This window comes from Anopheles funestus, chromosome 3RL (genome assembly GCF_943734845.2).
Source record: "Anopheles funestus chromosome 3RL, idAnoFuneDA-416_04, whole genome shotgun sequence".
Taxonomy (NCBI): domain Eukaryota; kingdom Metazoa; phylum Arthropoda; class Insecta; order Diptera; family Culicidae; genus Anopheles; species Anopheles funestus.
In genome coordinates this window covers 11,115,895-11,133,144 of record NC_064599.1, presented here as the reverse complement: position 1 = coordinate 11,133,144, position 17,250 = coordinate 11,115,895, and the positions used below count along the sequence as shown (strand labels likewise).

At 42.0% G+C, this 17,250-nt stretch overlaps 1 protein-coding gene across 21 annotated transcripts; it reads right to left on the bottom strand.

The window, feature by feature from the left end:
* Window positions 1-171: 171 nt before the first annotated feature.
* On the bottom strand, window positions 172-17,220 carry LOC125768119 (epsin-1). Of its 21 annotated transcripts, none has more exons than XM_049435351.1 (14): window positions 17,096-17,220; window positions 15,023-15,264; window positions 7,464-8,249; window positions 6,796-7,049; window positions 6,427-6,717; window positions 6,118-6,347; window positions 5,844-6,024; window positions 5,471-5,779; window positions 5,223-5,411; window positions 4,990-5,155; window positions 4,641-4,915; window positions 4,475-4,567; window positions 3,540-4,055; window positions 172-2,139 (listed from the first exon to the last, which is right to left on the bottom strand). In XM_049435351.1, coding segments are annotated over exons 3-14 (2,574 nt in total). In that variant the 5' UTR covers window positions 7,465-8,249; window positions 15,023-15,264; window positions 17,096-17,220; the 3' UTR covers window positions 172-2,070. The 21 variants fall into 21 exon arrangements, 20 of the variants coding, with proteins under 20 accessions (XP_049291308.1, XP_049291305.1, XP_049291306.1 ...); XM_049435348.1 differs by having other exon boundaries at window positions 17,016-17,204; XM_049435349.1 differs by having other exon boundaries at window positions 17,049-17,204.
* Between the last annotated feature and the right edge of the window lie 30 nt (window positions 17,221-17,250).

Genomic DNA, 17,250 nt, shown 5'->3' with positions numbered 1-17,250 from the left:
TTTAAAGGCTCTGAAAGAAAAAAATCGACTCCATTCTCTTGGGCAACCGTTGTTTCTTTCTGGCGCATCGGTCTCTGTTGTCGAAACATCTTACTCTGTGTCCCCTTCAGCGGTTTTGATCTCATATTTTTGGTCTGCCTTAAACAGACTTGCCAAACACAACAGCACCAGTTTGAAAATTAATGATTTATTCAGAGTTTAAAAAATATATATAATTTCAGTTGCTCATGTATATATAATTTTTTTTTTTTGATGATTTTTGCTTTTAGTATCAGTTACCTGTCGTTATCCTTTACAAACAATGTTTTGTATCGTTCTTAGAAAGCTGAACCTCTTTTTCTCTCTTCACACATAAATCATCGTGTCCCTTCGCTAGCCACACTAATTCCATCAACAACTTGCGTGTTTTTCGTTGGATTTTCAATTCTACTCTAAAAAAAAGTTGTATCTCATTGCCCTGGTGGCAGTTTGGACACGGCTGTAGTGTCACAATAAATACCGCGACATGGCTTTCTCCAGTTAAAATGTAAACCCAACTGATAATGAACCGATCTTTCCGCTATCTTACGATAAATAATACGTTACAGAATAGAGAAACGGAAGGAACAAAGCAGCAAATGTAGCAGTGTCATCTTCATCAGCATACGGTGGTAAGATGAATGCTTAAAGAACATAGTTGATGAACAAGAAGGTGCACAAAAGTGCAACAAAAAAGGAGGCATGTTTTACCCACCACACAGTTCGCCCGATATTCCAGGGAAGCAAGTTAAATAAATTAAAATGTGTACACTCATACTTCCCGGGGTCAAACAAACAAACAGTGAATTACATATAATCAACTTTAGGCAACAAAAAAAAACATAGGAGTTACTGCTCTTGAGGAAGAGTTACTTCAAGCTAGTAACTTGTTAAAACCCGTCACAAATGTTAGTGTTTTGACAGAACTTTAAGCATGGTTCTATGAAAAAAATCCCTTTCGGAAGGCTAGCTCTTTTTACGTCGAGTTTGTCCTTCCGTTTCAGAACTTTTAAACACAACAAAACATACAAATAAGCAGATGCCAATTCACACCTTCTGTCCCTCTTCTCGAACCAGTGTTGTGTGGTATCATTGTTTTCCTCATTATCATTTAGTAGTAGTGTAATTTTTAGAGCGTACTAACGTAGTCTCTCTCTCCAGTTCAACGTTTCTGAACTATAATAAGGCATTTTTCCATTAATTTGCTTATACTCATTCTACCGTTCGCAGAATTCGATTACCCACCCCAGCGTACTCTAACTCCTGGCGACCACAAATTTGCTAATCGTTGCTCAACACAATATCCACGCCATCCGCTGCAACCATGGAACTTGAGTTGGCTGAAATCACGGTCAGTGGAAACCATTGACGACTGGTAGAATTTGTTCCGATTCCGGGTACTAAATCATTGCGTTGTGTTAAGTAGTGTGATGATCAAGCAAACGTACTTTACGTATAAAGTTCAAGTTGCTGGTTAATTGCTATTTCCTGTTTCTAACCCATTCAAAATGTTGTGATCGGTAATCTTATCTCTGTTGCACAGCTATCTTATATATGTGTATGTAAATGACTCAAAAGTTGTTCGCCTTCATCAGCAACGGAAGCAGGCCTTCTCCAGGATATTTCGTTCCTCTATCGCTTACATGTAATTGATTTTCGAAACGGTGTATATATGTGGGAAAGCTAACAATGTATACTGTTCTTGTTTACATCATTGCCTGTGTATTGTTTGGTTGTTCGCTTTAGTGGTATTGCTGTGCCTTGCTGTTTCATTTATTTGCCGCTTGTGTTTCCCGTTTTAAAACAATGGTTTGGTTAGTTTGTATCCTTTACAACACGTGTCCGTGTGCCCGGTCTTACCTCTTCCCTTTTAAACCCATCGTGTTTTTCTGTTTGCACTTTTGCTTTCATTTACACGTACTAATAGCTCAATTCGTGAAACTTTCCTTCCCTCCACCGATCGCTCTCAGAGCACATCTTTCTCGAATGCGAATGTGAAAAAGGATATGTGCTGCATCGGACGCGGGCTGCATCTTTTATCGGTGTGGCTTGTTACGAAAGGAATGGATTCGATGATTGAGGATTCATCCAGGGTGCACTGTTATTATTGTTTAAATTGGCCTGTAAAGTAGTATACAATAATTGTTCGTTAGAAATAGGGTTTTGATAGAATACGACACTACATGGTGATAAGGTTCTAAAAAAAAAGGATAGAATAAATAGATTTTGTAACGCAAATAAGTTAAAGCACAAATCAGGTGCCTTTGGTCGCTTTTCACTAAAAATGAAAAAAAAATTACTTATAATAATGATAGATGAAGAAAACAGAAGAGAAATAGTGATTGCGTTAAAGTAGCTCACGTAAAAGAAAACAATAGATGATATAAACGTAAAACTGTGCATTTCATTGATGCAAGCATGAGATGCAATGTAGAGGGATGAGAACAAAAACATACACACACACTTAACAAAATGTAAACAACAAAACCAGCAAACATATAGACGTATTAACAACTTTACCAGAAGCGAGCACTTTCTATACGGCAGTTATATTGAGCGAGCGGGCTAAAACAGAGGGTTGTCCAAGAGATGATACAGTCGATGTCCATGGGCCATTACGGATGCTGTTGATGGGCAGCGCACACGTTGTACAAGGAAACGTCAAAACAATGCTTGCACATACACAGACACACATACACATAGGCAGCAGAAGGAGGCAGCAGCTTGGGTTGTTGTTGTGGTTGAGATGATGAGTAGTGTAGAGTTGCGATGTTGGGCAAACACCCTTGGGATAAAGCATACAATCACCGTACAAAGCACAAGCGTGTTACAGGAGCGCAGTGTTTTTGCTAGACAGTTTGCCCAAAATCACCAAATCACCCGACCAGGCCATGGAAACAGCACACCAGCGTGGGTCCGTAATGCGCACCCGGAAGGTTACGAGAGGTCGGATCAATTACTACCTACAGGAAAGGTGGAATCGGAGGGACTGGTTTGGAGGGTGCGGAAAAGGAACGGAGGAGATGGACAAGGTTACGGGAACGTTGCGATTCTAAACGCGCACGATGATTTCGATCGAGTTAAAAAGGGACGTTTAGTTTAGTGTCCAAGCTCCATTGCTACTGGACGTGGCGTGCTTTTAAGGGGGATGGAATATATAGAAACAAATAGATCAATACCCGGATGTTGCACAAATAAATAGGGCAGGTGTGGAAATCAATGGGATGTTAAGAAAAGAGAAGAGTATTAATTGTAAAAAGAGAAAAGAAAAAAGTCGTATGTTACTGTTTGGCGCAATCGAGCGATATTTCGGAATTAGGTTTCTGCAACTTCGATCGATGTTTTTTTCTAGCATTATTATTTGTCGGCATGTTTAGGTACCGCTGCTTGATAAGATTAACGATTAACGACACTACATACTGCAAACTGTTGTGAATGGGTCTCAGAAGTTACACGAGAACGACCACTAGCGTGATGCTGGACCGTAACACAAGTGTCTAACAACATACTGTTGGACTCACTTGATAGTTGCTGTTGTTAGCGTGACATGTATCTGTAAAGCTTGTATTAGCATTCGGTCGGTTGTCGTTATGATGTAATGCATCAGTAGTATTAAAAGCGGCGCCTCCACCCGACAACATCCCAGAGTTAACAACGTCGAGGGCCTCTTCATCGACCGCGAAGTGAAAATCATACAGCTGACGCAACGGACGTGTACTATCCAGCTGTGCCGCAGTTAGATGCCTTTCGATGTTACCGGTTGCCGTCGCAGAAGGAAGCATTGCGTAGTTGGTGTTAAAAATATCATCTTCTTTTGTGACACCAGTATCGTTTAGGCGACAGTCAATGTGTTCCATGTAGGCGCTTGTTGGTGGGGGGATTGTATGAGATGTTGCAATCGGCCATTCCTGGTGTTGCTGCTGTTGATAGCCGTTGGCCACCCGTGCGTAAGCGACAGTGGGCGAAATATCACTGTTTGCGTTCACGTCAACCGTTGCGTATGGAAAGCACTCTGTTTCGTCCTCATCAACAGGTTGCTTTTCCGCGGTGCAATGATCGATCAAGTTCCAGCGTATGCACACAATTGTTGTGGCGCATGAGCAAGCGCGACAAGAAAAGAAAATGATATTGTAGCTAATTCGTACCAAATGGTCTACCTTTCCATGCGTGTCAGTGTTTAGCTTGCGATGAGCCGGATGGGAAAGGACTTAATCTCGTTTTTACAATGAACAGATCATTGATGAACGCAGTGTAAAATGCTACAGTTTATGAAATGCATAATTAATTACAACAAACACACCTTGTTTCACAAACTAGTCTCATCACACGGCGCAAACATTGTACGTGATAAAGATCAACCCTAGAACTTACTCTTATGTTTCCCTATTGAACCTAATGCTGTTGTGAATTATATAAAATTAATAATAAAAGCTTCGTGCTTCTAAAGAATACTCACTTGCGCTGTGGTCATGTTTGCAACCGGTGCCCAAGGATCCTGATTAAGCGTTACTGGAAACGGGGACTGTTTCAACTGATTGATGGACGGAACCTGAAACGTGACATCGAACATAGATAATTGGTCCTAATGTCCTTGTCTAATGTCCTCCTTCGGAAACACTAACCTGAGGTTGATTCTGTTGGAATAGGTTCTTTTGTACGGGTGCACCGGCACCACCGGTATCTCCGAACGGATTGTATGCTGCGGACGTTGTGGTTGCTGTGGCCACCCCGCCACCACTCGGCATCGGTTTGATTAGATTGTCCAAATTTACGAGTGCCGAGTTTTCGCCGAGGAACGATTGGGGTGTCTTCTTTGCGGCCGTCGTCGCACCCATACTAGGCGAGCTGGAGTTCGTTCCGGAGGATGACAATGGATCCAGGTCACCCAAAAGCAGTGCTGTGCCGGAAGATAAATAGATGCGTCAGTGTATCCGATCCATGCAATGAACGTGAGACGGTAGATGGACTTACAACTGTTATTATTCAGATTGTTGCTGGCGGCATTATGGTTATTATTGTTGTTGGTACTGCTGCTACTGTGGTTGCTGGCTGCTCTCTTGGTAATTATGTCAAACTCATCTAGATCAGATACCGGCGAAGTGATCGCACCGACGGGTGAAGGTCGATTCATGAGAGGCTAAAAAAAATAATTAAACACATCGTAAGATCGTACGTTTCTTTTCGTAAGAAATCACAAAACTTACTCCATTGCCACTACCGAACGTAGCTTCAAGATCACCAACGCTTCCAGTGGCAGAATTACTACCGACCGGAGCCCATGGATCAAGTTTAGCAGCGGTTGCATTTGACTGCCATGGATCACCGCCGGTAGTACCGGTAGGCACAGGCGTTGATCGTTTATTTGCCTGCCAAGGATCACCAGCCTGAGGAGGCTACAATGAGGTAACAAATAAGTGACTCAAATTTCGCAAAAAAAAGGCTCTAGTCGTACCGCAGTAGATCCAAGGGGAACAGCATTCGTTTTGCTGTACCAAGGATCGAGGTTTCCGTTCGTAGCCCCGGCACCATTCATCATCATGGATCCTGCACCGGCACCGGCAGCTCCACCATTTTGCAGCCATCCCTCGACCGACGAACCGGATGTTACCGAGGGCGATTGGGTGCGTGGTTGCCATGTTTCTGCTCCCAGCAACGGTGGTTTCGAAGTGGATGGTCCTGCCGAAGGTAAAGCCGATGCTGTATTTAGCCACGGATCCACTACTGCTGGTGGGGATGAGGTTCTAGACCATGGATCTGATGTCTGGAAATATGTAGAGTGTACAGGTAAGTTCTATTCTATCGATAATATTTGTCCTCGAGCCTACCGTCGGTCGTGATCCACCTGCCACGGGCATTCCCCATGGATCTATCGGTGCACCGCTACCCGAGGTTCCGGCATGCGGTTGTTGCGACGGACTGCTAATCGCGGCAGCTCCGAAAGAAATGTCCAACAAATCAACCAGCGCACTACCACTTTCATGCTGCGCTTTAGGGTCATTGTCCTTTCTACGAACATAAAGATATTGAACAGTTTAATGCTTCTGCTTGTGATGTTTTAGTTTTGTATTATAAGATCCAACTCCGGAGACCGTAACTTACTTGAAGTCCTGTTCACTTTGACTGAGTGCCAATTGCAACCGAACGTCATCACTGCGACGCTTTTGCTCCTCCTGCTCGGCCTCTTCCCGAGACATGGCCATTGCCAGCTGGAGCTGTAATTCTTCCTCGCCGACAGTTTGTGGCCGTACGAACTCAATCTCTGATACCGGTTTCCCAACACCACTCGTCGCTGCACCCGCAATTGGTTCACCTTCGCCCCAGTTCGGTGGCTAGAATATGAGGGGGATGGAAAAACGTAAGATACATTGGTCTGAGATCTGAGCTTAGCTTAGTGGTGAGCATACTAACCCTTGGGTCACGCTGTGTTGGACCATCGATCGAACCATCGCTACCGAATCCACTGGCCGTTCGGGCGAAGCGTTCCTTTGCCTTCAACGCGCGAGCCCGCTCATTCTTAAGCCGCTCGTCATCCTTCAGCAGCGAAACAAGCTGTTTCGCCTTCTCCCGTACATGCATGCCTTGATCCTTGCCCTCTTCCATGTACTGGAATTCCTTCAGTGTCTGGATGGCGTAGATATTTTCCTTACACTGTTGCGCCACCTTCTCCGTACCAGTTTTGATGAGGTACTCCAACAGCAGCTGTACAGACAAGGATAGGAACATAAGAATTAGCCCGAGAGTTCTCATTCCTGCGAGAGTTTTTTTTATTGGACATACCAACGCCTTGTACACATGTCGCCAGTTTTTGCCATGATCATTCATGCGCTTCCAGATCATCTGCATGATTTCGGAAAATGCCACCACGTTGTACGTGAGGTCGGCGATCTCCGCCATGATCGTGGACGATGGGCCCCATGGATCGTTCGAGGTAGCCTCCCGTACCTTTACCTGCGCATCGGAATAGTTGTGGGCGATATTCTTGATGTTGCGACGTATACCAGCTACGTTCATTTGTGTGTCGGTTTTCCTCACTAGCGAGACACAGGAGTAAAGGAACAGAAAGTTAATAATAGCAAGTTTAAAGCATGTTGACTATATGTTTCAAATTGCTTAACGAATTCTTAAACAGTCTAAAAACTCGGCAAAATATATTCTTTTAATGAGACAATCTTTGAATCGATTTGAACCTGCTCGTTTACTTAACCCCGCCATACATAGCTAGGGTTATAAATATGTCACTGAAGCCAACTAACGTCGGCCCTACTAGAGAAAAGACCGGAAACATTCTCCCACCAATAGGCACAAAGAGAAAAAAACACTATTTTTCTTACGGAGAAGAAGTTTGAAGCTTGGAAATAATTAAGTTATGCCGTCGAGAAACACGCAGTTATGCCACTGCACTGCATATCATGCACACGCATGCAAACATTAGCAATAGAACTTACTTTTGACGAAATTTTGCTTTCCTTTCTGCTTTACCAACTGCAACTTAAAGCCCCGGAGGAAGGTGCTAGTACCGGGATACCAGGGCGGTTCTGGCGTTGTAATAAATAATACTAACACAAACACTCACACGTTTAACAACACTTTACACAATACACTTATACAAACGGGTTTTTTTAGTACACGTTTGCCGAGGGCGATACAATTGTTCGAACTTTGTTTAGTTCAATTAGGCTAAAGTTCTTTGAATTTTTATGCATACAATTATGTATCGAACACAATCTTCCTAATGGTGCGGTTATAAACACAAAATTAAAACACGGAAACCAAAATCATTCAACTGAATATTTTTTTTTTTGCAAAAAGAACTTAACAACAGAACATGATCGATTTTAACTGAAAAAATGTTAACCAAAAACTAGAAACTAATTCATCTGTTTGATTTTGTTTGTGCTTTTTCCTTTAAAACACGATGAAGCTCAGAACTGTATACGTGGGTCACGGAACTGGAACTACAACAACATGCCGAAGGGAAGCAGTGGAAAGAACGTAAGAACGCACGCAAATGTCCTGATGCAGGTTGATGACGATGGAACGATGTTGTTGATCCTAGCACTAGCAGCTAATGGATGCACGGACTGACACATTAAAGGGTGACAAACTGTTATACAGCAGCTGTGGGTGTACTACTCGTATGTAGCACAGTAGTGTTGTAACTTTTGATGCGTGTTTTAAGCAACAACGGCAGCAAACTCAGCACTGGTTGGGATGTGTTAACGCTCAATCAACTGGTGGAAGGTAAAGGTAAAATAGATTTATATTAACAAATTTGTAAATGCTAAGCGAAGTGTTGGGTTTTAATGACAAGCAATAAAATCTAAATGATTATTTACATCGCACTTAAAATGTTTTCTAAGCAAAACTAAAATTGAGCAAATCAAAACACTTTTTGATGGTAAATTAGGAACATATCTCGTTCTTGAAGCAGAATCTATATCTAAAATTTATAAAATGTATATGCTACTAAATTATCAGTCTTAGCATTCTAATTTGAATTCTTTCAAAGCTATTGCTACAGTATTGGAAGCCTTCTTTGCCTTCTGGTACCAAAGTTTTGTGCACGCGTGCACTCATCACTGACTTCTCCTGAAGTTTCAACACACGCACACAGACACCGTTCCCGGCATCGGACAAATAGTAATTCAACTCCCCGGCCACGTTCTGCAGAACTCAAACACTACATTTGACGTTGAACTGCAACTAAGTCTGCATTTTCCGAATTCCTCTCCACCAGCAACTGCAATTCACCCAAACCAAACGCACCTCAAGTTCAGGTTTCGGAGTCAAAGCCCTCCGGAATGCCTTGGTTGGAACCTTGGAGAAACCTCTTGCCAGCGCAGTAAAACCGTGTCATGCCATATAAAAGCACGGGTGTACCTTTCGCGCACGGTTCGTTGAGCAATTTGCCACTGGAGTTGGCGATTTTTATCTCTTTTTTTTGTTTGTTTCATGTATCTATTCTGTTTTCATTTGTCTACTCGTAGACGAAGCAATAAAAGCTCAGAAATGGTAGTAACTATTTAGGTAGTACATAACATTCCTAAATCATGTGCTGACAATTCGGGAGAGATATTGGTAAGCTAAGTTTTGGTGCATCTCGATGACTTAGCGATAGTAGCTTATCTCATTTATCAATATTTCTGAGACACAGACTTTATGACAAGTTATTAAATAAGACCCAAGGAAGATGTTTATCGTCTATTAATCATGAATTGTTAAATATTCTCACAATAATGTAAAGCCTAAGCACTACGATCTCGAAGTACCGATAACAAATCCTTCGCAAAACACTTCCTTTAGCAATAAACCTTACAAAGATGTGGTTGGAGGTCTTTCTAGAGACGAGAACTTCCTAGTTCAAGCCAGCAAAACAACTCAACAACAAATCTAATCATGGTAAACAAATAATTATCATAGATGCAAAAAATAATATGCTGTCCTCTCCACTGAGCACCAAGACACTCCAATCGCAGAAATTGAAAACCCGTTTATCCGGTTTTGTGGACGTTACAGAAGATGATGAAGATGAGAAGGCAGAGTACGGACGTACAAGGACACACGTAATGCTCATTCTTCTTTCGAAGAATGTAGATCAGTAGATCATCACGATCGACGTTGTTTCGATAAATCTCCCTTTCGAACACAAACACAACGCGTAAGGGTTATATTATCGTACGGGATATAACATTCGAATGTACATCACTCGCGATCGTTAACCGGACATGATGGTTTTGAGTCCATGGAGGAAGTTTCTTTTGCACTCGAGCAGTATCACACTAACTGGCTGGACGCAGTCCAAAAAGGTATGAAGTTACTACCAAACACATAGAGAAAGAAGCAATAGTACCCCTGAACGGTTATCTGCGTCCTCTGTAGGAAGATAATACTCTTATCGCTCGTGTGGGCGGAACAAACCTGCCTGATGTGTCTTTGTTCGCTTTCTGTGAGTTTGAGATACTTGAATGCTTCACAAAACATTCGCAAATCTTATCTTATAAAACGCATACCGTACACTTCGTTTCTTTTTTAGTACACTGCACTACCTCCACCACACCGTTGCTTTCGACGTCGCAGCCAAAAAGGCCAAGAACTTGCGGATTCACAACGCAATGGAACTACGTTCTTGCGGTGTAGATCATCTGTTCTAGAAAGAAAGCAAGCTACCACGGCACCGAAGGTCCTCCTTACGGCACGCACCACACTCGATGACTGACAGTTGCAGCAACGCTCACTGTCCTTGGCATCCGCGAACAATGGTTGCAAGTAACGTTACGCGACAAAGGATAATTTAATTTGCTACTCTACTGCTAGCCGGTGGACACAAGATTTTGGGTACGGTACGCCTAAGGGCTGAAGTGGTTTCAAGTGAGGGGGGTTTGCATGTGCCATCGAGGGCTATTACTATCCTTAGAACAAACACAGAATGGTGAAAAGAGCTTTCTGCCAGACACATATGTGACTTTGTTTGATTGCTGTAAAAAGGGAGCTTAAACTGCACTGCTAGTTTAGGTTTTTTGGAACAGAATTAACCAGATCTCAAAATGTGTCTTCTTCCAGTTCCAAAGTTCCAAAAAGTCCAGATTTTAATTGGGTCACCGTTGAAAAACTTACAATCTGAGGGACTAAAAAAACCTCTACCTTATTCTCAGACAAGAATAAATCTCTATGAATAACAGATAAACCACTTTCGCACCCCTTGTTTTGCGCTCACAGTAAACAAAGTTTCATGAACCGATTTTTACGATCGTAGCTGATAATTTAATTTGCATTCGTTGCTTCGCTGCAGCTTTATCCCTCACCACACCAACAACACAGAGATGAAGATAAACCATCCTCAGACGGTCTGGAAGGTCGTCAGATCGACCAAAAGCCGAGAGAAACTGGATGCATTTTTATCATCAGGGCATCTCCGTACCATTCCGACCTGTCGTTCCTGCGTTCGCCAAACATTGATCCTGTGGTGATGTGCACAATGGTCCAGACGGTGGTTCAACAAAACAAAGCGTTTTTTTGTACATCCACACACTACTGTCTGACCTTATTTTTCTAGGTTGTCTTTCTGGGAAAATCAACAGAAAGTTTGAGCCAAATCAGATTGAAGATGAGTAGTGCATATGCGTCATCCTTGGCCGACGGAGCATAATGGAATAGAACATTATGGAAGAGTTCCGAATACTGTTTTCTTATAAACAAGCAAGTAACTTAGTCCTTCTAACGTCATACCAGTAACTTGCGGTCTGAAAATAGTTTCATTTAATCCGACTAATAAGCTATTCATTATATTCTTAACACACACGGCCAAGTGGCAAAAACCCGAGTGTTTTGACCAGAAGTGAATGTTCTGTCACTTTGAGGAAAACGTGTCTGCGTGTGACCAAAGCGGCACGTTGAACCACATTCCCCAATAATCCGCTAACAGGTCCTACAATTATTTATTGACTGGAAAACAAACCCCTAAATAGGATGGCGCACACAATGGCCAACCCAACCGAATGTGTGGTTTACCCGGGCCAACTCCAACCATTCTCTTCCGCCCATTGGATGCGGACTATCTCGTTACAGAAATCCAACCCCAAAAGGGATTATTGGCCTGTACCCGGGCATTAGCATTTGGAATTAGCAAGCGGCCTCCGGGTGGATAATGATGACAGAGTTGTATCGTTGGGGTTTGTTTTCGTTCGTTCAAAGATATTTCAATATCAGCTACGGGTTGGTCCTCTTATCAACACAAATGTTCGCGTTTATCAAACCAAGAGCTCAAAAATCACGCCTTCAACTGTGACACTGCATTGCGAAATGTGCAATTTGGAGAAGGAGAGTGAGTAATACGAAACTAAATGGTCCAGTCATTGTTATTAGGACATAGATGAATGATCTTATTCCACCAGCTAGACCACCCGGAACTAGGAGTGCTTCGGAATGATTGTCCAAACAGCAATCATCCCCCTATAATGTGCTTCGTTCAGCTGCATTGGCGCCATCTAATGCGCAATTGTGCAAAAAAAAAACAAAACTCCGCAGACGGCGAAAACGGACTTTCACCAACTCTCGCCCATTCCCGGGAACACGCTCCAACCATCTGGCAACGATAGGAAAGTGAGGAAAGCATTTTGTTTTTTGTGTTCAGCTCAGTTTTCCCTGCCGTTAGACATTCTACCGTTACCGTTGCTCAACAGTTTACGGGGTGTTGCGTTTTTTGGTCACGTTGCAAAAAGCATGACCACTGGGTAAGACTGAGAGTAAAAAAAAGGTAAAAAAGGAACTTAAAGCTAGCATATAACATGATCGAAGAACATGCAATCAACCGCACCCCCTTTGCACACACTATCCGAAAGCGTTGTTTGGCGTTATTGGCTATTTGTTACTTTGGATCCTGGTCACCGCATCAAACAAACAACAAACAGATTGGGTGCGTTTTCATAGTGTTTTACTTCATCTATGTGTTCGATTTGTTTAGTTTTACTACACGTGTATACTACCAAAGGAACTCTACTAAAAACTAAGACTCGTCCCGGTCGGAATGCCTACGGATAAGGCATAATTAAATTATCATCTATATGAAGAAAACCTTGCACAGCCAGCATGTGTCCGTGCGTTATAATTTTATCGATTCTCAGGAGTACGCTAACGGCACTACTACTACCTTGACTACTAAATCGCCTGCAATGTCCATAAAAGCGTCGACAAAAAATCGTCCCGAGGAACTTCTTTCACTGTCGATAAGATATAGGGCGCTTATGTTAATCAAAATATCATAATCTTGTCGTACAGTGTGTTGTGTTGTGTTCTATACTTTCCGTTGCAGTATGAGTAATGGCAGCAAAAGCAGGCGATCTGCTTGACACTTTACAAATACCGTAAAAAGTGTTTATCGCGTTATCAAATACTTGTTGCATGTCTCAGTGACATACGGACGTATGAAGACATGTCGCAAACAAAGCCGCGAATGCTCCATTACGTCAGCTTTTTTTCCAGGAACTAAAAGCAAATCGGAAGTTAAGCAATCAGAATAAACTTTTTGAAAGATTAGTTAACGTCGCGCATATTATCATAAATATTTTTTTTGAATAAATTTTGCACGAAACGGGACTACATTTTCCTTTCGACGAATAAATGAATAACTTTTACTCTCGTACACTATTACGGGCTATTATTTACAAGTTGAAGAACAGACAACCGGCGACAAAAGAGCCATTTTTCATCTCCACAACCTCATTCGGATGGAAATTCCTCCCGCATCAACACATAAATGTTGATGTCGTACGAAATGAAATTACCTTCAGCGCCAGTGACGATGATGATGATGACGCCGGTTTGGCCGAGACGGTCATGCTGCTATTGCAGCATGATTTGTCCTTGTGCCCCACGTTTGCTGGTACGTGCCACACCGGACGAGTAGATAAATGAAGCAAATCGGTGCCTCTTCTGTTCTACGTCGGACAAACACGTCGGTTGCATTTAGTGTCTACCATACCGCGGTGTATGCAGCGATGCATTCTGACTTGTATTTTCTCTCTCTCTCTTTCTCTCTCTTTCTCTCACACACACACACAATCGTATGTGTCTTGGGGACCATTTTTGTCATATCATGACGCAATTTCACCCACCCTCTCTAATAGGGTGGTAGTATCATAAAAAACCTTCGCACTTAGCCGGAAAGGAGCAGCTTGCTGCGGTTTATCAGAATACGATAAAGTTGGGGGGGGGGTGGTTGGCACTCGAGACCGGAAGTATTCCACCGCATGTACACAGTGCGGTCAAAAAACTTCAACCTCCAATGTGACCACCTCGCGAGAAGGTGAACCAGTTTGTGGTGTGCTAGCGGTAGTGACCGCCGGTATTCAAGGAAGGAACAGGCTTAAACGCTACGATCCATTCGATAAAGTGGATTATTGATCGATCAGTCGGGGAGAGGTCGAAAATACTCGTTTAATTGAGGGAAGGTAAAGTGCTTGTAATGGAGAAGGCAGGAGTAGATACTTTATGTTTCTCAACACGTTACTACCATAAACTTAAGGTCACAATAGTAGAATGGAAGATTCCTAGCGTGTAATGTTTGTTCCATACAAATTACTTCTTTGAAAATGTTTATAACGTGCATCATACAACAAGGTTTTTATAAAACAATTTGATAAATAAGGTAATTGATTTTTTTTGTGATAAGAATCTTGATTGTACACAAACAAATAGGGGTAAAATAATCATGAATATATCAGATACAGTAGAACGTCGATTATCCAGGGGGGCGGATTAACCGTGCGCCCAAAATTGACAGCTGTTCAACCGTGCTGAACACTTGTACAGATGTCAGGTTGGTTAAAATTATTAAAATCGTCACCAAACGATGTATTTGAAATGATTTTATTTTACGTTCTAAATTTTAATTGTTATTTGATAATAATTATCTTGATCCAGAATCTTTTTTAGCATCAAAAGGACTACCATAGTATACTATATAGATACTATATACGCTTTATTTAGATATATAGGCGACCTTGAAGTTTAAGGGATTATTATCCGTGGAAATCGATTAACCGGCATCAGTCCGGTCTCGAGCATCCCGGATAATCGACGTTCTACTATAGTAAATTTTAATAATTTATCTTAATATTGTTTATCCGGAATTAACATTTTTACAAATTTTGACAGATTTTTTAATACTTCATTTCTGTACAATTTATTAACAGAGAGAGAACATACTCAGGGAGTGGGAAAAAGGGATACAAAAGCAAGCTAACCATTATTCTACAGATAGTTAGTGGCAAATTGTAAAACCATTGCATATGAGTCATCCAAAACCCCAATTTAGCTTGTCATAATAGCAAGGCGAGGTAAAGGAAAAACCGTAATAGAACAATAAAAAAATAAATATTCGACAGCAAATTATTGCATTTTGGTTTGAAATGATGGTAAGCGCAATGGTTAGTGATGCTATGAATACGAAAAAATAAATCCAACACCTCAAATGTTACGTCCAAAATGAAATTGTTGACCCACTTACCTTGGTTTCGATACCCCAAAGCACGCCAGATTTCCAAACAGTGCTCCTCCTCTTCACGTTTATGTTTATCGAATTTTTCAACAAATTTTCTGTTTTCTTATTACACACAATACACCACATAAAAACAAACACGATGCAAATCACGCACACATACCCACACACACGCACTATTTTAATTTATAAATTTAACTACAAACACACGGGGCTGCTATTTTCAGCAATAATACAATGAATAAGAATTTCTACATTGGGAGACGAGAATGAAAAAAACGAGAATGAAAACTTTTTTTCCATTACTTCACAGTTTCCTCATGGAAACAACCTATTTCTAAACAAACACGTATCGTAAAACATTTCACAAAATTACTACTAATTTAAATATCTACACAACATTCCCATAACAAAAAAAATACACACAAAATACACTTGTACACTAACACATACACACAAAAACACACACTATTATGATACGAAGGGATGAATGAAAGTGTAGCAATTCTACACAACACAACCGGTCCGTACGCGCGTCCACTATTGTCCTTGAAAAATGTTGTTTTTATTCTACCTCGCTTTGTTGTCATTTTCTTTGCATTTCGCTTTTTCTTGAAGATGGACCCCTTTTCCCGGAGCTTCCTCTATTCTGTTCCTTCGTGGATATATGTGTAACACGACGACGATTGTCCTACCAACTGTCGTCAGGAACCGTCAAGAAAGACGGTAGACAGCACATCAAACATTCCACGGATGTCAAGCTACGGATTACCCCTTTATCACATACACAAAGTATGAGGTCTGTGAGATTTTCGGTTCATCACATAGTGCGTCAATCATTGGTGGATGTGTTTCTAGCAGCTTGAAGCCGTAAAAAGGGAACTAAAGCTAAACATTTAGGGAAAAGTGTCTTTTGGTTTCTTATGTACAGTGCAACAAAGTAGGCCTATTTGGAGGGGGAAAGTTCACATGCAGCAATTGCCCATGGTTTCTAGATTCTTCTAAGGAACCAGCAACTAAATGGATAGGGAGTTAAGCACACAATCAATCTACTGTTCTCACTTGTTTCGTAAGTGACCACTCTAGTAGACATTTGTATTGTGATTGGAGATTTCCTACAGGGGAGTGCAGGGATGGCGCCACACAAATTTCCGTTCTTAGCTCCACAACAAAATCGTAACTTTGTCGTTGCGGTCATTTAGGGACGTGACTTAAAATCAATTCCACCCTCGGACACACACTCGATGGAGAAGTCTTCTCTGGTTCTCTGGTTCGGTTCCGCTCGATCGGGAAAGATGACTTGCATAGCAGCGCTTCGTCATCCCGTGCCACACACGCATACAGAGCAGTTTCGGCACGACATTCACCCACTGCAGCATCGAATGGAATGCAATGAGATCTTCCTGTGCATCGATGAGGTTTTTCTTTTTACATTCACTGCTACGTATACAGTGTCTTATGCATTCCACAATCCAATATCTCGCTTGCCCGGAGATAAAATAGCGTCGGAATTAAATCACTGCCCTGTGACACAGTTGTTGTTTGTGCGAGTTTTGGTACAGCAATCTTTCCATCAGCAGCAGCACCTCCTCCTACTCTACCCATCCACACACACATACACGCACACATACCAATGTTGGTAAGGGGTTTGCTTTTGTTTCCCCTCCCCCATTTATACGAGTGCAACCTTCATTTACACCTATTTTGCAGGACAAGCACGGAACAACTATATTTCTAATTTTCTTCCTGCTTTGCGTAGATTCGGTTCGGTACCGCGAAACAGCTTTCACATCGCGTCGCCTACTTTGCAACACCACCCAATAGAATTACGCACTCGCACACAAAAAACTACGCACACAGGCACACAACGATCGCGTAAATACGGTGGTAGGAAATCTTTCTCGCAATTTCTTTTCAACCTTCATCCGATCGCCATATCCCACGGACACGGATGAAAACTTAATGTATTAGCTTCGTTGCCCGTATCGCTTTGATAATTTACCGTCTCTTTTCACTATTGTTTCACATTACGTACATTAATTCGTGCGTGTGCTCTGTGGAACAGCAACCAACTCTGTGTACCTTTTCGTCGTTCTGGTCAGTGTTGCGTTAGCAGTTGCATACACTCCCTTCTTGTTGCTGGTGCTATTACTTTTTACGCTCTTTTGCGGGCGCTTGTGTCGGTGTTGGTGAAATCACCCTTTCCCGTTCATTGGGGATGACGCATACATGCGGAC

What these genes read in the sequence shown, in the direction of transcription:
- LOC125768119 (XM_049435347.1), bottom strand. Translation starts at nt 16,211, where the DNA reads ATGACCGCAACGACAAAGTTACGATTTTGTTGTGGAGCTAAGAACGGA. An exon ending in CAAACATGACCACAGCGCAA is followed by an intron (nt 4,056 to 4,474) that starts GTGAGTATTCTT and finishes ACCGCGGAAAAG; the next exon opens with CAACCTGTTGATGAGGACGA. An exon ending in CTAACAACAGCAACTATCAA is followed by an intron (nt 2,140 to 3,539) that starts GTGAGTCCAACA and finishes ACTACTTTACAG; the next exon opens with GCCAATTTAAACAATAATAA.